This window comes from Hevea brasiliensis, chromosome 6 (genome assembly GCF_030052815.1).
Source record: "Hevea brasiliensis isolate MT/VB/25A 57/8 chromosome 6, ASM3005281v1, whole genome shotgun sequence".
Lineage (NCBI taxonomy): Eukaryota > Viridiplantae > Streptophyta > Magnoliopsida > Malpighiales > Euphorbiaceae > Hevea > Hevea brasiliensis.
In genome coordinates, this window is record NC_079498.1 from 96,281,225 (window position 1) to 96,304,317 (window position 23,093).

Sequence of the window (23,093 nt, forward strand, 5' to 3'; positions counted from 1 at the left end):
GCTAGAAAAGTACTTAGAGAATCTTGAGGACATGGACCACCCTCAAAAGAGAGATGATGGTGGAATGAGAAAGTACAAAAGGCAATGAAGAGAAAGATGGAATGGTATAAGAAATTACCTAAGTGTGATAATAATGAGGCATATAAATAGTACAAGATAGCAAAAAAAGAGGCAAAAAAGGTAGTTAGTCAAGCAAGAGCGCAGGCCTTTGAAAAGTTATATGAGAAACTTAGAACTAAAGAAGGGGAGAAAGATATTTATAGATTAGCAAGGAGGAGAGAAAACAAACATCAAGATCTCAATCAAGTTAGGTGCATTAAGGATAAAGAAGGAAAAATGTTGGTGAAAGATGAGGACATTAAAGAAAGATGAAAAAATTATTTTGAGGATCTCTTTAATAATAGTCAAAATGGTAATAGCGTAAATATATACTACATAGCAATAGAAAAGAATGTGAATTGTACTAGAAGTATTAGATCTTTAGAAGTAAAGGAAGCACTTAAGAGAATGAAAGTGGGTAAAGCCTGTGGACCCGATGGAATACCAATTAAAGTATGAAAGTGTTTGGGAGATATGGGAGTGGCATGGTTAACTAAATTATTTAATAAGATTCTAAACTCAAAGAAAATGTCTGATGAACGGAGGATGAGTATTTTAGTACCTATTTTAAAAAATAAGGGAGACATACAGAGTTGCTCAAACTATAAGAGAATTAAACTCATGAGCCATACTATGAAGTTATGGGAGAGAGTTGTAGAACAATGACTACGTCATGATACTTCTATCTCTCTCAATCAATTTGGCTTTATGCCCGGTCGTTCAACTATAAAAGCGATCTTTTTCATTAGAAGCTTGATGGAGAAATATAGAGATGTGAATAAAGATCTACACATGGTTTTTATCGATTTGGAGAAGGCTTATGATAGTGTTCCAAGAAATGTCTTATGGAGAGTGTTAGAACAAAAGAAGGTATCTATTAGATATATACAAGTGTTGAAAAATATGTATGAAGGAACAACTATTTTGGTGCACACAGTGAGAGGGGACACAAGAGATTTTCCTATCTCAGTTGGATTACACTAAGGTTCAGCTGTAAGCCTTTATCTTTTTATATTAGTTTTAGATAAATTGACGAAATATATACAAGAGAGTATCTCTTAGTGCATGATGTTTGCAGATGATATAGTTCTGATAAATGAGACACGAGAAGGAGTCAATAAAAAACTAGAGCTTTGGAGAAGTACTCTAGAGTCAAAGGCTTTAAGTTAATAAGTAGAACAAAGACAAAATACATGTATTGCAAGTTCAATGAAGGTCGAACTGGTGATAGGGAAGGAGTTAGTTTGGATAGAGTGGTACTGTCCCAAAGTAATCACTTTAAATATCTCGACTCAATCCTTTAAGTAGATGGGGGAAGTAAGGAGGATGTTAGTCATAGGATTAAAGCCGAATGGTTGAAGTGGAGGCATGCCACCGGAGTTTTATGTGATCGCAAGATTCTCAATAAGTTGGAAGGAAAATTTTACTGTACAGCCATATTACTGGCCATTTAATATGGTAGTGAGTGTTGAGCACTGAAGGAGTCGTATGTGTCTAAGATAAAAGTTGCGAAGATGAGAATGTTAAGGTGGATGAGTGGCCATACTAAACTAGATAAAGTCCGTAATGAGAGTATTAGAGAAAAGGTAGAAGTGGTGCCAATTGAGGATAAGTTGAGAGAAGAGAGATTAAGGTGGTTTGGTCGTGTGAAGCGTAGACATACGGAGGCTCCAGTTAGACAAGTAGAGCACATTAGATTAGATGATAGAAAGAAAAGAAGGGGTAGGCCTAAACTAACTTAGAGGAGAGTAGTACAACATGACCTAAAAGCATTATACATTTCCGAAAATTTAACCCAAAATCGTTTAGAGTGGAGAAAGAGAATCTATATAGCTGACCCCAAATTTTTTGGATAAAAATTTAGTTGAGTTGAGTTGTATTTTAAGATAAACTAGAAAAAGAAAAACCCATGCTTGCTCTCTTTCTACTATGTTTGGATAAATTGCCAGATTTATCTTTCTTTAATTTAATGAATTGCCACTAATTAATTTATTAATTGATTATTATTTTTATTATATTTTTTTTTTATCACGGTGAGGATAATAATTCATTTTAAAATTAGGAAATTAGCAAAAAATAAAATTATTTTCTTTATTGTCATGATTCAAATTATTATTATTATTATTATGGTGAGAAACAAACTTTATTTTTTAAGTTTTTATTAACCATCTATTTTACAATAAATATTATTGAATTAGAATTTAAATCATTTAGTATAAATTATAATTATTATAGGTGTGGCTATCATAAGCCAGAGTTCGTATAAGAATAAATCAATAATTATTAAATTAAATATTTATATTTAAATTTTAATTTAATTAAATATTTTAATTAAATTAAATATTTTAATTATATAGAAATTTCATCATAGTAATTAATAAACATTCTTTTTTTGGATTATGATTGCATTTTCTGACTCATAATTTTCCTTATTCAAAATTGACTCATGATTTTTTTTTTCTCTCTGTTTTGAAGATATTAGTAAATTACTTTACAAATAAAATAAAATTACTTTCCTTATTTTTCATCCTTTTATTTTCTTTATCTTTCCAAGATTTTATTGGCTATGTGAGGACTAAATGTCCCAATGAAGCACCAAATTTTTTGTAAAGAAAAAAATATTAAGATTTTAATTATACAATAAAGTTTATCTATTATAATATTAATTCAATAATGATATTAAAAAATATATATATTTGGTAAAATAAATTGGACGGTAAGATTGTGTGAAGTTGAAATCATATGAGCCCCCACAAGAAGACAATATATTGGATATTTGAAAATAATTAAATTAGTAAAATAATTAATTTTTAATATGAGTTAAATAAATATTAATTATCTAAATATAATTAATTTTTTTTCTTTTTAAAAATAATTAATTTTAACTAAAATTCAAACTCGAGAATTCAACTTATTAAAATCAACTCTTTGTAAGACCAAAAGATCAAATCATACATAATCTAGGAAAAGCCAATGCATGTGTTGAATGCTTTCTTACTCCTTTTAGTCTCTTAATTAGATTGTGGATTGAAAATTCTAAAAATAAAATAAAATAATATAAAATAAACCTTCATGCCTTGTGTCATGCTTATGTATTTTTTATTTTTATTTTGTAATTTTTTTAAACATGCTTATGTATTTTTTATTTCTATTTTGTAATTTTTTTAAATTAACACATATAATTAAGAGGTCCAGAAGATCTTTTAAAAGAAAGGGTAAATAATAATAATAATAATAATAATAATAATAATAATAATAATAATAATAGGAAATAGTTTACACCCTTAATAATCTATAATGTGAATGAAGAGAAATTAATCATTATAATTTCTGATTTTTTTAAATGTTTAATATATATATATAAAATAAAGAAAATCACTTGAACTTAATGTTGATTTTTCTTTTCTTTTTGAGAAGATGTGTTGATTGAATCTTAATTAACATCACAATAATTCAACCTTTCCCTTCAAATGGGCAAATTTAAAACTTTAGAAAAAGATAGATAGAGGCATAAATTAATATTGATTTAGACAAAGGGTAGATCCAAGCTTATCTCTAATGGGAGATTATTCTTCAAAAAACAACCCATATGGAAAGCAAAGATTGTAAATTTTTTTCCCATTCAAGCTTTGATTTCATGGGATATTGTAGGGAATTGATAATAATTTCAACACCTACCTTTCAAAGAGGGGCCTCCCTTGTCTCCATGATGGGAAGCACAAATGACTACCAAAACAATCACCAACACACACATACCCACCTCCTATCATAATTATCATCATATTGGTCTTCTCCACATCAAAGCAAAGTTCTATACTTAAAGGGCAAAAGGGGGAGAAAAACAAAAAATCAACCAATTCTACCATTCTTTGTGTGATTCATACCAAAATTCTAAAGTGACTTAGCAATCAAGTTGGAGACAATGATAAAAGAGAAAAAAAAAAAAAAAAACCCTAAATGCATAAATTAAATTCTAATTTTTAATAAAAAATTAATAAAACCTTTAATTTAAAAATTTTTATTTTATTAATTTTTATAATTTAATAAATTTAAAAATATCAAACGTATAAATTAACCTTCGATATTTATTATAAAGGTTTAGTGGCATCTTTAATTAATCTAATTTTTCCTTTCATTTTGATGATGATAAAGATCACAAAATTCACTTAAAAATTAAGGTGTTATTAGACTTTCTCAGTAAAAATCAGAGGTTAAAACATGCTTTGTGCTATCCATCATAGTGACCAACAACTTCATGGAAATGAAAGTCAATGAAGTGGAGTGGAGGGGAGTGTTAACACATGGAGTTGGAAGTCTCTCATTTGATATTGATAGTGTGGAAAAATTGTGTGCCCTTTTTCACATATATATGGGATGGAAGAGAAATTGTTTTCCTTTGAAAATATGAGTTAATCACTTTCTTATTAACTTGATATCTAATTGTTTTTCTCTAATAGTAAAAGGTGAAACAATCATCATTCCAACCTCCAACTTTTGAATTTTGAAAATTAAAAAAAGCAACTTTGGACCATTTGCCAATTCATTCTTTTGTTTCCTAGAGCATACAAGTCTTATGTAATTTCACTTGAGATAGACTACCAATTTACATTTTAATTTTTGAATTTTTTCTTAATTTTATAAGTTAGGATAATATTTTCTAAATTTATAATTAAACCCATTTTTTCTTTTTTCAATGATAATAATTATTATGTTCAATTATTGATAATAGTAAATTTTTAGCTGAAAAACTTTATCAAAAAAATCTCATAACTCTTTGAACTTTTAAAATATCTCATAACATATTCATAATACACCTTAATTTTTGTAAAGTAAAAATAAGATACTCTTTGAATTCTAGTCAATAAGCTGTCATATTAATAAATCAAATAATATTTTAATTTCATTTTACAAGAATTGAAGTGTATTATATGACTCATAGGACGTTTTAAGAATTTAAGGTGCTGCAAATTTTTTTTGATAAAATTCAAAGGTGAACTTATTTATTTTGCCTAAATTTTTTTTATTTAATATATTAGTAGATCATGCACCATAAGTATATGAATTTTTTTTAAAAATATAATAAAAATAATTAAATGATAATATACACTATTAAATAAGAAAAATTCTTACATAAATCCGATTTATCATAAATTTAAGATACAAATATATGAGATTCATGAATCCATTAAATAATTAGTAATTAGTTAATACACTGATAAAAAAAAATCATAAAATTTCAAGTAAAAAGTGAGTTAAAGACGTTATTATGGAGTGTTTGATGTGCAAATTCGGAATTTCATACTTATTACATGGTGTCTCCAACCAAGTAGGAGGATGAAATTGCAAAAGATTTTTGTGAACTAAATGTTATGTTAAAGAATAAATCAAATTATTCTAAAAAAAATTAAATTAGTTGATAACTTCTATTAATATGGATGGAAACTTTGGGATATTTTCAAAATTTTGATTTGATCAAATCCTATTGGAATAAGTTTAATTATAATATAATCGAGTTTGAAATAAATTTACACTTGGAAAATGAAATCCATGTTGAGTTTGGGTCGGATTCAAATTTTATGTATTGGGTATTTAATATCTGAATTATTTATGTATATAATTAATTAAATATATGTATTTTTATAATAATATATTTACATTTTTATATATTATATTTTAAATAAATAGAATTTAAATATTTTATATAATTATTAAATTTTTAAAATATAAATTATTAATAAAAATATATTTTATGTATATTATAAATTAAAACATATAAAATTAAATATATTATAATAATTAAATTTGTGATGGATTTGAATAATTTAAGGTAAAATTTAATTGCATTTTGAGATAAATTTAAATTTTAAAAATATTAGTTAAGTTTAAATTTGGATAGAGTTCGAATTTAGATAGAGTGATTTTTTGAAGTTAATTTCATTAATGGTAATAAATCTATTACTAAATTCAAGTGCAAAAATTATTTTAATTTAATTTTTTTAATAAAATTACATATTTTTAATTTCTTTTTCTCAATAAAATCACAATGACTAAATTCTAATGAGATTTATCCAAAATTCCAACCATATTTTTATGAAAAAAATTAAGTGACTAGTGAAGTTTAATAATAATCTAATTATCACAAATGAAATTATATCTCTCACAATCATACTTACAAAAAAAAAACAAAAAACACCTTATTGCCTTTCTCTTTATTGACATTGATAAGTGGCAGAAATTAGACTAGCACATTGATTGGTAAATACTAATTCAAAATTTGCCTTCAAATCAATAGAGGTGGTTGTTGTAACTTTGTTTTATGATGGTTTATCATTTCACTAAAATGACCTAATCTCATGGAGCCCTAAAGCTAAAACGGGTCAAGACTCGAATCTAAATCTCTAGCGATCATTGTATTGAGACTACAGTACATGATCGTCAGTAGAGTAAAAGTAAAGGGTGAGAGATACAGTAATCGATTATTGTATAAGAGATTAGAAGTCGAGGCTGAACAAGTCGAGAGAGACATGATATAAATTTTGATTTCTCAATTTCATATAATCGTTACTAGATTGATGCTTAATTTAAGTTAATATTGTCACTTCTAAAGTCGTTAGCTGATAGAGAGAAGTTTATTAAATATTAAATAATATAATTTAGATTTTTAATGTAATTTTTTTTCTTCTCATTTATGTGCAATTGGAAAAAATGTATATATGGATGGTACAAATAAGAGGTACACATGTAGGTACCTCAAGAATTGTTATTATCTCTCTTGTTAGGTTTGCAAAAATTATACTACATTACTAACTTATATTATAATGGAGATTAAGACACAAGAAATCATTTTGAATTAATGTAGGATTGAAAATTGGGTATCTTTGTCATGTCATAGGAAAAATTCAAGGGAATTGGTGTCTTTTTCTTCAGCTATTAATAGGCATCCACTCAAATTAGTTGGGATTAATTGCTTTGACAGGTGTACCATTTGCCATAAATTTCCTTACCATAATTTCCATGTAAATTATTAAACAGCTTATTGGTGTATCTATTGTTCAAAAATTTTCCCATATAATATATTATTATTATTAATTTATACAACTCATTTATATATTATTTTTTATATTATTTAATTAATAATAAATAAAAATAAATGAAGAGAGTAATTATAAAAATAATACCCATATGCTAGTTAAATGAAAGAAATATCTTTATATCTTTATCTAAAAGAACATAACCTTAGGATTAAGGAGCCTAAGTATCCTAAAAGAAACCCTAAATCATGCATGCTACATTTGGTAAATAAATTGGATGTGTTGACAATGGGATATTTTGTAAGATTAGCAAGGTACTGTCAGAACCCTTTTGGAAATGGGATGGACCCACCAAAGATCCAATCTCCAAAGTCCAAACAAACATGAAACTGATCAAAAATTCAAATCCTCAGTGCCCCTTTATAACTGCAACATGCAGCAGGACCAGCCAGCCTATCCAGGTTTATTTATTTATTTATTTTAATATTATGTTTTTTGAATTTTGGTTTTCTCACTTTAATTATATTCCCACTTTAAATTTAATACTAATTATGGGAAGGGTGGGTTAGAAGCAACTCTTGTGTCATCCAGGTGTTAGGATTATAAACATCCACATGGGCACTTTGAGTTCCTTGTAAGAGATGGCACCATAAATTGCTGTTGCAATAATGGCATGCAAGGTAGAGGATGAGAAATTATGAACAGAATAATAAGAGTAAAGTATAGATAAGAATTCATGGAATGTGGGAAGGGCCTGAGGTGTGTTATTCTTATGTCTTCTATCCTTTGATCCCATGTCCTTGTCTGGGATGGTGAAATTGCCAGTATTTAATCCTATTATTTTAAAAATATAATTAATTAATTTATATATTTTTATCTTATTTATTTTTTAGACCCTTCATTTCGTTTAAATTAAAATTTTAAAAAAGAATTACAATAAAAATTATAAGGTCAAAAGCTTATCACTGTAATTTAAAGTATTAGTAGATGTAGCTCTAATTTTTTATCGTGTAGTATCTTAAGTGCCACAGGTTAGAGAGATCTAGGTAGAATATTAACTCATTAAATTATTCTTATTCAGTGTCAATAAAAATTAAATAATTTAATATTTAAAAAATAGATGAATTATGTAATTATATTTTTCAAATTACATGATTAAATGAAATTCAAATAAGCTTCTAAACCATAAAAAGGATTAAAAAAATATTTAAATTAATTAATTTATTTTTTAAAATAAAAAATTAAGTATTTAATTTTATTAAAAATAAAAGGATTAAATAATAATTTTATAAAAAAAATAAACCAGCTAAACTACTGTGAAAAAAGTGGTAATGAAGTGAAGTACACATGTATGTAATTTGTTGAAACTTGAAATAAAGAGAAAGAAAAAAGAGAAAAAGTTAAAAATATAGTTTCAAAGAAAAGATTGCTAATTTATTGTTAATTATTTTTTTTAATAAGTTATAAATCATTTTATTAGTTATATAAAAAAAAAATCAATTTCTTTATTTTTATTTAAGATATCATTTTTTGTTTTTTTATTTTATTAATAAAATAATTACTTAATTTAAATTTAATTTATTATTAATTATAAACTACAACACTTTTAATCATCTGTTCAATTTAAAACAATTAAATTTCTAAAATTTTTTATTCATCATCATGTAAATTTTATTTTATTTATTTAATATTTTCTATACTGCACACTTTATTAATTTTTTGATCAATATAATATGTTTTATTTAAAAAGTATAAATTAATTTAATTAATATTATATTATTCATAAAATTTTATTATAAATCATGAAAATTGTAATGAAATTATTTTAATCCTTCTAATTTTAAATATAACTTATTATATTCTCATATATTTAATGAATTTATAAATTAAATATCAATATAAAATATATTTATAGCACGATATAAATATTTTAAAATAATTATTTTTACAAATTTAAAACACGATAATACAGACAAATTTTCCCTGCCATATAAGATATATAATTTTTAAATATAAAATATAGACATATTGATTTATTTGATAAATGTAATTATTTTAATTTAAAAATAAAATTAAAAGTTTTTTTTATTTAGTTTATAATTAATGGTAAATTAAATAAAATTTGTATGAAAAAATTATTTTATTAATAAGAAAAATTAAATAATTTATTTGGAAATTTAATATTATTATAATTGGTGTCGTTTGTCCGCCGAGTCTTTTCTTGCCAAAAACAGTGAAAACTCATGAAAGTGTTGGACTTTTCAGGTCATCTTCTTCAATCAAAGAGGACCCCTCTTTTAAGCTTATTTTGCCTCTGCCTCTCCTCCTGTTCATGGATCCCAAGGGCTCAAACTCAAAGAACCCACATGAACTACCGAACTTCTTGACCCACCCTCCTTCTAAAACCCTACAACAACAACAACAGCAGCAGCAGCAGCAACACCAAAACCAAAACCAACAACAGCCACAGCAGGCAAGCATGGGAGAGAACAAACCAGCAGAAATTAAAGATTTCCAGATTGTAATTGCAGACAAAGAAGAGCAAAAGAAGCAGTTAGCTCCAAAAAGAAGCTCAAACAAGGACCGACACACCAAGGTTGAAGGTAGAGGAAGGAGGATAAGGATGCCAGCTCTTTGTGCAGCAAGAATCTTTCAATTGACCAGAGAACTGGGTCACAAATCTGATGGGGAAACAATACAGTGGTTGTTACAACAAGCTGAACCATCGATCATTGCTGCAACTGGGACAGGAACAATACCGGCATCAGCCTTGGCAGCTGCTGGTGGATCAGTTTCGCAGCAAGGGACCTCTCTGTCAGCTGGATTGCACCAAAAGATTGATGAATTAGGTGGGTCCAGTAGTAGTAGGACCAGTTGGGCAATGGTAGGTGGCAATTTAGCCAGACCTCACCATGTGGCAACAACAGGATTATGGCCCCCAGTGGGTGGATTTGGGTTCCAGTCATCATCTACCACTGGTCCAGCAACAACAAATTTAGGGACTGAGGGTTCTAGTTATTTGCAAAAAATTGAGTTTCCTGGGTTTGACTTGCCAGGAAATAATATGGGTCCTATGAGTTTTACCTCAATTTTGGGTGGGACTAACCAGCAGATACCTGGGTTGGAGCTTGGTTTGTCACAGGATGGCCATATTGGGGTTTTGAATCCACATACTTTGAGTCAGATTTATCAGCAGATGGGGCAGCCTAGAGTGCAACAGCAACAGCAGCACCAGCATCAACAGCAGAATCCTGCCAAGGATGATTCTCAAGGGTCAGGGCAGTAATAGCAGTTCAGAGTAGTCATTCTTGATGTTGAGAGACGCCGAGTGATTTTTGTAATGGTTTTTGTGTTGTATAATTGATGAAAAAAAATGTGAGAGAGAGACCCAAAAAAAAAAAAAAAAGAGATACTTAAGAAAATTCAATAGGGACTGGATTTGGTTTGCCTCTTACTCTCTCCTTCATCACTCTCCATATACAGGTGCTTTTTTATGGTTCTTGATTTTTTGTTTTGGGTGTGCAATTATTTAGGTTGCAACGGTTGTAATGGTTCTTTTTTGCTGTGGAACGTGCAGGTGGAATTGTGCACAGCCAAATAGTTTGGGTTTGGGCTTAACTTCTTATCTAATTCAGAGAGGTGTGTTGGTTATAGTGTAAGGCATCTTTAATTATTTTGTTCTTATCTTTGTCTGGATGAAGCGGTGATCAGTTTGTTTGTGAGATTAAATAGTGATATAGTTGTCCAATTTTCATTTTAGATTTAGAAAGCTTCTTAATTATCTGGTAGAAGAAAATGTTTTCCAAAGGGACAATTAATTTTCACATTTTCGTGTCTTATATGGATTTTACTGTTTCTGGGAATTATTCTCTCTAGTCATCACCTTATAATTCTTCAAAAACATTTTGCTGTTTTCCTCTGCAACTTGTTCTCACTCATCTTTGTCTCTCTGTGTCTCAATTTTTGTCTCCATCAAAGAATTTTCATTTTAGAAATGTATATTGACCACTTATTTCGTGTGTAGGGGATTACATAAATTTGCTGTTAGGTTGTTGATCACCTAGATTTTCAATCCTGTACTTGTTGTGCTCTTTTGTTCCCTTTTGAATCCAGTATAAACTTAAAATTATGGTTCTTCCTATAATGTATGAAATGAGTGAGTTTTTACTGGCATAGTTAAATTGTAAAGATGAGCTGTTATCCTTTCAGAGGATTGCTAATCCACATTGTTCTTGGAACAATTCCTTCAAGACATTTTCAACTACAACTCAAAATCATAGTTCTTCGTGTAATATTTGAAATTCTTGTGAGTTCTTATTATGTCCAGTTTTGAATTGTAGGTATATCAGTCGCCCTCCCATGATTGCTAATTGGAGGCCTTTATTACAACCATACAATTTAGATAGTCTTAATATTTCAAATAGTTATATTGGCTTTTCCCCCTTAGTCTGTACAAAACTCAAGTTTTTAAATTAAAAGTCTCTGTCAACTGTCACTCATAATCAATTTGTGGCGCCTTTGCCTTTCCAAGCTTCCAAGAAGTCGAGAACCAGTTATTCATGACACATGAACCTTTAAGTACAACACCTGACAACACTATTTAGGCTCTGTACTGTAATCCAACTCTCTCTTGACATAAGGAAAAATCTCGTAAATATGAAGCGAGCTCTTTTAGGAAGATGTTCAATGTAGACTGAATAAAACTGTTACTTAAATCCACTGAGCATTCTGTCTGGTAAAGCTTATCAGTATCAGGCATTCATCTTTGCCTTAAAGCTCTGATTTTGCAAAATCACTTTATTGTAAATTGTGATTTTGAGTGGATATCAATGTCTCAAATCGTCAAGATGTTGCCTTGGTATATGGCCATGGGCTTGTGGTGAAGTACATATAGGTGTAGAGTTGCCTGAATTGAGGAAGTCAAGATTTATTATTGTGCAATTAGTACTTGCTGAATGTATCCTGTATTTGAAGTATGACATTTGGACATGGAGTATCAAGTGGAAGCAACATTCTCGATAGCCATTTGGAGTTTTGAGTGTCTTCAGCAAATTAGATAGCATTTTAAGTGTTTGTGCTTAAGAATGGAATGGTTGAAAATAGTACAACTTTGCTTTTGAATATGTTTGATTTTAAAAAATTCGTTTCTTTATTATTGAGTGTTCCAATGGCTGTCTCATAATTTATCCATCGTACTTTTTATCCTTTTTTATTGTGGTTACAGAATATTTTCTGCTCATAATAGAAAGGTCTAAATGTGTGCTTCTCTGAGTTCAATACATTTGGAATCATGTTGATTGATCATTTGGCCATTCAAGAATAGATGATCTATGGGTCCTTCATATTGATATTTGTTTTCATTTGTGCTCTTTTTGAACTTATTGTTTTGTTTATCTTTCTCTTTAGCTTTCTAGTGTGGTGATTGACAGGAATATAGAAAGGTGAAGTATTAATACAGTGATTTGTCTATTTGTGAAAATCATTCAGCTTCGGGAAACAATCATGAACAAGTGATAAATCAATGAAATTTGTTTGAAAGGGACTAGATGAGAATTTTATGGAGTAAAACACGGAGAATAGAAAAGAACAAATAGAGAAGCTGTGCGATAAGTATATTTGTGTCAAAAAGGGTAGGCCTGGGTGCATTTTTTTCCATCAGATTGATATTACCATGCAGCTTACTTGTGTACGTTATAGGGCTGAGGTCTTTTGCTTGTTTTGAAATTTGAAAATCATTGATGTTCAAGGAAGAAGATACTGTTCATCATTGACTTTATCGTCTCAATTATTCATGTGGTTGGCGACGAAATCCATGTCCTCATCTGTTCTTCTCGATGCGGTCTCTTTCTGCTCATTTTTTCCTCTCGGAATTCACTCTCCTGGTTCTTTGTTTGGAAGCTCCTTTATTTAAAAGACATCTGCTTTTTGAAGAGATATAACCATATGACCTTGGATGTCATTTGTTATTGTAGCCTACAAAACTCTGCTTTCTTGTTACTTGCCTTGTTTTACTTGTATATTCAAGAAATCTATGTGCATTGAATGAAGCCGAATTTCCATGACAAAAACAAAATAAAAAAAAGCTTTGCAGTAGAACCTCATTTGTTGTCAAGTGTTGTCATTAGTATGTTTCATATCAAGCAACTCATTTGAAGCATCTATAAATTCCTTTAGCAGCATAGCTTTGAGACGGGTAGGTGTCAGTTTACAATGGACTGCTCAATGTATTTGGAGCATATTTATGCTGCATGAGAATTTGTGAACTCTTTTTTGACAATAGACACCATATCTGGGTTATCAATCTTCTTTTTAACCATTCTGTTGCAGATTCCTTCCATTTGCATCCTTTCCATTGGTTATGTTTCTTAATCAAACATTAACATCTTTGAATCCCATCTTAGCTATTCCATCGTTTCGGCTCCCTGCATGTTTCATCTCTCTTTCTATTAATATCAATCATCCCGATTCCATTAGATAATTATGCATCTCAATATCAAAGCTTAAGCAGTGTTAGAACTTATTGCCTGATCATAATCTTTGCTTTTGTGAAAACTGAGGAATGATGGTACATTTAATGATCTATAGATATCTGGGGTTGAAGAAAATGTGCTAGAATTAAAGTCTGCCAAATATATATAATATGCCATGTTTAGCCTAATATGACAGCATCAATTGCCAAAGGCCAGCACCTTGTGATGTTGAAAGCTCGTACACAGATTTCAGAAAAATGGGTATAACTCCAAGGAGGCAAGTACTTGGCTATTTCTGCGAAACTTCACAATGGGTCATCATTTCTATGCCCTTTTCCCTCTTTTGTGAAAGTTACAGTTAATTCCTGTTGGTACAGTTATTGATTTGGATGACCCTCCTTTCTAGGATTCTTAGAATGAGTAAAAAGCCTGATCTCTAGGATTCAAATTTTAAGAGGAATAATCTGACACTAGACATCGTCTTTATGTCTGCAACGTTTGCGGCTTGGAGTTAATGCCATTGCCATAACACTCAATTTTAAGGTCAATAAATGCCAACACACTGCAATTCATGAGTGCACGCAATAAATACATATGACATGCAGTCATGGGCAGTATACCTTTTGAGGAATTTGATAGAAAGGTTTTGAATTTTGCTGTGTTTAGTAGGTCTAGAGATATATAATGGAAATAAGAGTACATGGGCTAGCCTAGTTACGAGCTTAAAAAAGAGAGCCAATGTCCTGAAGACTAATGAAAAACAACCCATGGCTAAACACAACAAACCTGATTCTAGCTCACAATCCTATGCCAACTTGCTTATTGTAGACAACTCCAAGTAGCTGCTACCGTTGCCAGAGTCTCCAGAGGCTGTCAACGTAGGAGGTTCAAACACAAGCATAGCCAGAATCGAGACCCTAAAGGGATAAAAACTCATTAACATGAGCAACCATGGGTGTGCTAGGACCCACTACCGTAAACCCAACCAAGGGTGTGCCAAGATGCAATCCATTGAAGGAAGTGTTATATAAAAAGAATAGCATTATCAATAAATAAAAATCTAAAAAAAGAAAAATTAAATAAAACTGATAAAAATATTTTATTTTATAAAAAATAAGAAAGAAATAAATTTGTTACACATTTATTAATAAAAACAATGCGATTTAGCAAATAATTTTTAATATAAAATAAAAGTTTATTCATTTAATTAAAATGTATAATAAGTCCAATGAGATAAAAACAATTATTAAAAATGAATCTATTAGAAATGTTAAATGTAGTAGAATAAAATATTTTTAATAAATAAATAAATTAAATAATAAAATTAATATTTATTTGTTAGTTTTGAATTAACTAATAAGTTAAAAATGGAGGGCTTGCAAAATGATCAATATTTACTTTTATATATTTAATTTTTATTTTTATAAAATTTTAAGAATAAAAAGATTTGATTAACTATAAATTCAATTGATATTTTTTTATTTATATATTTTTTTTTATCAATCTTTATCATTATAAACAGCCCTAATAAAAAAGACTAATACATGAAAAAAAAAATCAATTTATCATTCAAAACATTTATTTAGTCTCTCATGATTTCATATCAAAGAGATTTGTTATATAATTCTTGATAAATAAAATAAAATTTATATTATAATAATTAAATTTATAAATATAAATATAAATATTGACAAATAAAAGTAATAAGTAAATAAATAATATGTAAGAAAAATAAGGTTTTTCCTTGAAGTAAATAATTTGTAAAAAAAAATTCAATTGAATTTTTACACTATCATACTTATTTTTATTTCTTTAAAAATAATTTTTTTAAATTAAAAAGAATTGAATTATTTCATCTTAAACATAAGAATTAACAAAAATAAAATTAATTGAATTAAATACTTATAAAATTTTAATTTGAGAGAGGGGAATAGAATTGTTGAAGTTTGGAGTTGAGGAAGGAAGCCATACCAGTGAAAATGGAAGGACATATTATGGAGGATCTTGTCCACATATTTTTTGTTGACTCCAACCTCAACTCCCACTAAAACACAAACTTATGCCTTGCTAGTCTTCCTTCACTCACACCAAAACCATTACCCACTCCACTTCACTCACACCATAATGGAAGACTTCTTTTCTATACAAGTCACTCACTACATTCAATTTTCATCCTTTGAGCCCTGCAAATTAATGTTTATATATATATATATATATAATTATTACTTCATTGCAGCCACTAAAAATATCATAAAATTTAAAAGTAAGAATATTTAGAAAATATTTAATTTAGCTGTTTATTTTTAATTTTTGATTAAAATTGTATTTTTTAATTTATAAATTTATTTAAAAATAAGTAGTTAAATTTATTTTAAAATAATTTTAAAATAATTTAAGTATTTAGTTAAAATGAATTTAAAATTAATTTTATTTATTAAAATAATAAAAAAATTATAATTAAATGTTATGACCGCTAAAGTGAAAATAGCGTTGATATTTTAAAAATTATTAAAATAATTTAATATTTTAAATAGTAAAGTATCTATTTTGTTTTTTTTATTTATAATTAAAATAAATAATTATAAATTAATAAATTTAAATTTATAATATTATTATTATTTTTAAAATTATAAAATTTTATGTCGGAGTCTAATATAATAAAATTTTTCAAATAGTTTTCTTGTTTTAATTATAATTTATTTATAAAATAATATTTAATTAATTTACTAAAAATAAACCCACCGGTATCATTATAGAGGGATTCACTTGATCGATACATTTATTCGGAAAGGGGCCCACACATTTGGTTGGACATTTTGTTTTGGTTAGGCCACCAAAGACAAACTACTGTGAATGTGCACATGGGAATGTATTCATACATATCCATCCGCATGAAGATTATTATTATTATGGGCACCTCAACCCTTGTGCTATTCCGCCGCTTTCCCAAACCAACACGCTGACTTTATTCGCCCTAAATTCCCATTCCGCTTTATCGGTCGCCCTAAGTGTCCTGAATACACAAATGATTAAATGATAGGAATAAATTATTATTAAAATTATAATAATTTAAATAAAATTTTTATTTTTATATAAATTACTCGTATATTCACTTTATAATCAATATGAAATCTCGAAAGAAAGATCAGCTCATAGAACACGTTCATAAATTTACAGACCTCAACTCACACATGTTTACTCTATAGTCAATATGCAATCTCAAAGAATCATTCTGGATATATTACACCTTAATAAATACAATAATGATATAAATATGAGAAACAGTTTCCTCTCTTGTCTAGGAGTCTCTCTCCCATTGGGTTCTTCCTCCCTACTGTTTTTCCTTTCTTTTTTTGTTTTTCTGTTTTTTCATGACTGTTTCTTTTTTATTTTTTTCATCATATTCTTCCGTTGCTGTTAGCCTAATGGACTCTGTCAAAGATGTGTTGGCCTCCCTTCGTTTAACTAAAGTAGAGGTGGTTATTAGTGTCAGTGGTGGATCTAGTTAAAAATTTTTTGGAGTTAATATGAAGACAAATTATATAATATATTTATTATACTAAAAAATAATGTACAAATATTTATATAAAATCAATTAAATCTTAAATTTAGAAATGTTAGATATATACTTTTGTGGGCGAAATTATACATAAAACACGAGTACATAATAGTTTACTTAATAAATATATATTAATATTTAATATATTTTTATTAGTAAAAAAATGGAGTTCCAATTAGTAAAAAAATATATTTTTCATTAAAAAAGAGTGTTCAATATTTATATTTACGAGGGGTCAACATAAATAAATATGTAAATATATAAGAGAAATTTAATAAAAAAGAGGGGGTAATTGACCACTTTTTTATCATACTGAATCTACCACTGATTGGTGCAGTAGCGATTATTCTGACAATGGCTGTAACATTTCGAATTTTTAAATAATTATAATATATGTAAATTATGATATTTTAATATGATATTTTAATGTATTAAATATTATGATATTTAACTTGAATTTTTTGGATTTTCAAAATCAGGTTTTTATTTTTCAAGACAATTCATTTTGATAATTTTTAAAAAATTAATTTAAAAATTACGTGACAAGTTTAAAAATATATTTAGACTCTATAAATTTTTTTGAGTTTTTTTGTAATTTTTTGAAATTTTTGGGCTTTATTTTGAATCCCAAGGCAGAGCAAAAATCAAATTTTGGGTATCTTAAATCGAACTAATTGAATCAAACCGGATCGGATAGGACCAATCGAATCGAACTGGCTTTCTTCTTCTCCTCCTCCTTCTTCTTCTCGCGTGCACCACCTTTCTCCCTTCTCTCTTCTTTTTTTTTCTCTTTCCTCCCTTCCTCACTGCCGGTCGACCCACCCCCTTGTTTCTCCACTCGTTGGCGCACCTCCAGCTAGCCTCCCCTGCCGTCGCTGCCCCTCCAGCCAGCTGGAAAAATGCCCCAAAAGTCCCTCCTTCCTCCACGTGCTGTTTCACCTTCCTTGGCTGATTCCGGCCAATAGATCATCAATCAGACCGGGTCCAGTTCCCTTCGTATTCTACTCCTCGAAAGCTTTCCATAGACACTTATTTCACTAATTTTTATAGGGCGGTTTGAGAGAATTAAGCTCAGAAAGTTTTAGCCCATTTCAATTTTTTTGCTAGATTTCTCTCAAACCGTAAACCCCACTGAGATTCTAAGACCACCAGCATGCTTCACTCGTCGAGAGCTTCGCAACAACACCAATTTAGAATTTTTTCGACACCAAAAATTTAGTGAGTCCCATGAACTTAGCAGTAATTTTTTGGATTTTTAATGGGTTTGTTTAATTAAATAAAAATTATATTTTAACTCCTGGTGTTGTGGGCTTCGTGTAAGTGTTCTCATTTCAAGGAAATTCCACTGGTGACCAGATTGTATTTTTAGGCCGGACAGGTAGGCTATCGAACCCACTTCAGAAGTGAGTCAATATTACAATGCTTCTCACCATTTTCAGACGCCTCAGACGTGTTTTAGGTATCAAAATTGACATAAGTAAACCCTAACTCCAAAATGCCTTTTTGCCTAATGCTAAGTTTAGAATAAAAATTCATAAAATATTCGTGAGTAGCTAGAAAATTGCAATTCCTTTTGTAATAGTATAATAGCATCGCTAAGGATTGCGAAATATGATTATAGAATTTTTGGGGTTAGTTTGAATAGTTTTTGTAAAATGTTAGTTTTGAACTTTATAGCGAATTGTGTAGTTATTTGAGTTTTGGTTAGTTTGGCAGGCCTAGGAGGGACAATATGATATTGTTGTGATATGGGCCTGAGGCCATTGGATTTGAAAGTGTTGTTTGAATTGCTTTACAGGTTGAGTAGGTTCTAGGTATAGGGAAAATTTTACCGAATTTTCGGCATAAATTTAGGATGTCTTTGACTCTATAAATTCTTATTTTGTTTTAATATTGATAAAATCATGAATATAATTATTTAGGTGATTCGAGTCAACCCTCCTCCTCCGCCTAGCCGCCTCAGCGATCTCTAGTTGATCTGTGAGTTGATATTGATTTTATTTATAATTTTAATATAATTAAATTATATTCATATCATGCTCATACATTCACTTATATACATGTGTGTGTAAACAATTAAATGCTAGGCATACTCTTGTATTGTATATTTTATTGATGAACTTGTATGTGGATGTCACTTTAAGGTAATTTGGAGTTGTGTGCGTGTGTTGGCATGAGTATGGTGTGGATATGGATATGGTACGATGGGTAGTCGCGGCTAGAGCTGGACTCACTGGGATCCGATCCTTATATATGTGGATAAGTCAGAGTAAGTAGGGCTTTGAGTTGATCTTGCTGACCCCCACATTTGGATTATTAAGAGAAAGTCTAGCTTGAGTTGACCTCGCTGGCAAGTATTGGATTAAGAGAGCTATATAGGAGATCACCTCCCATATATGTATTAATGTGATACACAGGTATGTGCATGCTCCAAATTTTCTTTTGTACGAATATTGCTTGAATTGTTTGACACTATGTGTCTATGCTGCATTTCATCTCTAGTAAATGCATTAGTTCTAGATAGTTATAGAAATTGTATTTAAAATCAATATCTTACTCTATGAGTCGAATGCTCACCCCTGTTCAACTATTTTTTCTCAAGTGACAGGTAGACTTATTAAGAATAACCTGCTTTCTTTCTCACATGTTTACTAAAAAAGCTTAATTGTGTTTTTATTTTCCTTGTTTCAAATTCTAGAACTCCGCATGTACCAATAATATATTAATCTTATCTAGAGTTATAATAACTTAATCTTTTGGAGTTGTAAGCTTGTTTATGTGGATATGCTTGGATGTTTACGATATTTATTTTCTATGGATCTAGGAAGCTAAGCTCCCATTTGATTAACTATATGTATTGAGGATTGTGAGGGTGAGCTGAGCTCTCCAAATTTTGATTTTTTGTGTTTACAGGTTGGATAAGTTAATGATCCCCGTTGGATAGTCCAATTTATGGTCGAACTTTATCCATTTATTTCCTTAAAATTGGATTACATTTATGGGCTTTATGTTTGGACTAAAAATAGTAATACTTACTACGAGCTTCGGGAGTCTTATACTGACCCAAGTCATAGTGCCAGTCCAACCCAGAAATCGGGTCATGATAATGACTATCATCAACAATTGAAAATTTCCCTTTGCTTGGTCAGTAAACTCCAAACCCATAAAGATTTAATGTACCTATTTTTAAAATGACTATGTTGCTTAATTGGTAATTGAAGAAAGGGTTTGGGCCACAATAGTTGGGAGAGAATCTCTTTGTTTACCATTTCTTTTTAGAAGAAGATAGGTAGAGAGTTTTGAATGAGGAACCTTAGTGCTTTGATGATCATAGGTAGAGAGTTTTGAATGAGGAACCTTAGTGCTTTGATGATCATCTATGATTACTAAACGAAATGGTGAAAGGGTATTTAGTTTCTTCCTTAACCTTTTCAGATTGCCCCTTTTGGATACGTGCAGTTGGGGTTCCTTTTTGTTATCACTCTTGCCATACAATGAAAGTTATTGGTGAGATGTTTGATAGTTTTATTGCATTTGATGATGATGATGTGATTGGTTGGTCTGGTTATTTAAGGGTCAAAGTGTGGACACTCGTGGATACGCCTCCTAACAAGGGAGTTCTTTTGTGATTTTTTGATTTTGTGGTGCAGTGGGTGCATTTGTAGTACAAAGACCTCATCAATTTTTATTTAACTATGGTTTTATGGGACATGTTTTGTATGAATGTGAGACTAATGGGCCAACAGCTTCAGGATAGTAAGGTTTATGGCTTCAGGCATTTATGAAGAAAGTGTATAAAGTTCATAACTTGATGGAAAAGAGAAAAAAAATGACTAATAGCGGAGTTGTGTGGTTTTGAATGTGCATCACCGATGCGACTAAATTCTGAGGGTGATGATAATTCTACTTCTGATTCTGGCTTGGGCCTTATGTTGATGTTTATGCTGTAAGGTTTGAATGAGAAACTTTTCAGATCATAGATTATGCCTCCGAAGGAGATAAGCAAGTCTCATGAGGCAATAGACAGGGGGATAATTTTGGATCATGTGGACCTATGTTGTAATGAGAATCTCAGTTTTATGCGTATTATTAATAATGCTTATCTTAGCATTGCTACACCTATTCATGTGGGCTCTCTAGTTAGGGATGTTTCTATTTACGCTTCATGGTGCGTCTAATTTGCCTTGGTTAATTCTCAAGAACTTTAATGAGATATTATTGCATTCTGAGAAATTTGGGGTTGTAGTTTATCTTGAGCATTTTATTAATTCCTTTAGGACTGTCGTTGTGCAATGTGATCTTTAGGACTTAGGGTTTGATGGCTACCCATTCACTAAGGATAATAAGAGGTCGAGTGATACTTTTATGGACAAAAGGAATAATAGAGGTCTTGCATCTCTAAGTTGGCTTTAGTTATTTCCTAAAGTAGTATTGTTGCATGTAGTTCACTATGAGTTAGACCATCTCCTTATTTGTTGTGACCTACAAGCTCCACTAATGCATCATTAGTAAGGGTATCAGTTTCAATTTAAAGTAATATGGTTCTATAAACCTGAATATGGTGAACCGGTATGATTTGGGTGGCTAGTTCCTTGTCATCAGATATTCAATCCAATTGGACTACTAGACTTGAGTCTTGCTATATGAAGTTATGTTATTAGAGTAGGATAATTTTGGACAGTATAAGGTCCAAAAAGAATCAGTTGATTATTGAATTAGCCAATAAGAGTACCTCTACCCAGTTGGTTAATGTTTGAAACCATAAGGAAGTGAAGTTGAGACTTGCTAAGGTATCATTAAGGGAGGAAATTTGGTAGAGACAATGTTCTTGAGAGTAGTGGTTATAGGAAGAGGATAGGAACACGAAACATTTTCACTTTATTACTTCTCACTCGATGGCAGGTTAACCACATTGATCTTTTGTGAAATGGTATTGGTAGTGAGTTACATGGGGAGGCATTGAATGCCCATATTTTCTCCTTTTATTCTGAGCTTTTCTCCTCTTTTTCTTTAGGCTGCTGGGTGGAGGATCTTAATTTTATTCAGTCTAAGGTAATTGGTGAATTGAACTCTACTCTCTTATAGCCATTTACTATTGATGAGATCTTACTAGCTATTAGGCAAATGCACCCATTAAAAACACCTGGTCTTGATGGTCTTCCTCTGTTATTTTTTCACAGATTTTGGGACATTGTTGGTAATGATGTGATTCATCTAGTTTCCCTTGTCCTAAATAGGGGAGAAATGCCTGATGTTTTAATCATACTCACATATGCTTGGTTCTTAAGGTTCAACATCCATCTTTAATCTTAGAGTACGCCCTATTAGTCTCTGCAATGTGTTTTATGAGATTGTCATAAAAGATATTGATAACAAAATGAAACATGTCTTACAAGTTATTATCAACGTTTCAATGTGCATTTGTTCCAGATTGTCCTATTACTAATAATTTCTTGCTTGCTTTTGAGCTCTTCCACTTCATGAAGTGATAAGGTTGATCTAATCAAAAGTCGATGTCATTTAAACTCAATATGGCCAAAACATATGATAGGTGGAATAGGATTTCCTTTGTGTTGTGATGCTTAAACTTGGATTCTCGAAGTCTTAGGTTGAGTTAATCGTGCTGAGTGTCACCTCTGTGACTTATTTAGTGCTAGTTAATGGTAAGCCTACTGGTTTCATCACCCCTACCCATGGGTTGAAGTAAGGAGACCCCTCTCTCCCTATTTGTTCTTATTGTGCACTGAGGGTTTCATTGCCTTACTTCATGAGGCTACTTGAACTGGTCAAATTCATGGTGTTTCTATTTGTAAAGGGGAACCCATTATTTCTCATCTTCTCTTTATAGATGACCACATTTTATTTTCCAAAGCTACACCTGATGAGGCTGGTGCAATTCATTCTGTGCTACAGCTGTTGGGTCAAAAGGTGAGT

At 30.0% G+C, this 23,093-nt stretch overlaps 1 protein-coding gene across 1 annotated transcript; it reads left to right on the forward strand.

Moving 5' to 3' along the window:
* Positions 1–9,341: 9,341 nt before the first annotated feature.
* On the forward strand, positions 9,342–10,889 carry LOC110636448 (transcription factor TCP20). Its single transcript, XM_021786161.2, has 2 exons — positions 9,342–10,613; positions 10,708–10,889. Exon 1 carries the CDS (start codon positions 9,463–9,465, stop codon positions 10,414–10,416), a length of 954 nt encoding a protein of 317 aa, XP_021641853.1. The 5' UTR covers positions 9,342–9,462; the 3' UTR covers positions 10,417–10,613; positions 10,708–10,889.
* The last annotated feature ends 12,204 nt before the right edge of the window (positions 10,890–23,093 follow it).

Bases quoted from the DNA above. Each gene is read 5' to 3' on its own strand.
- LOC110636448 (XM_021786161.2), top strand. From the start codon at position 9,463: ATGGATCCCAAGGGCTCAAACTCAAAGAACCCACATGAACTACCGAAC.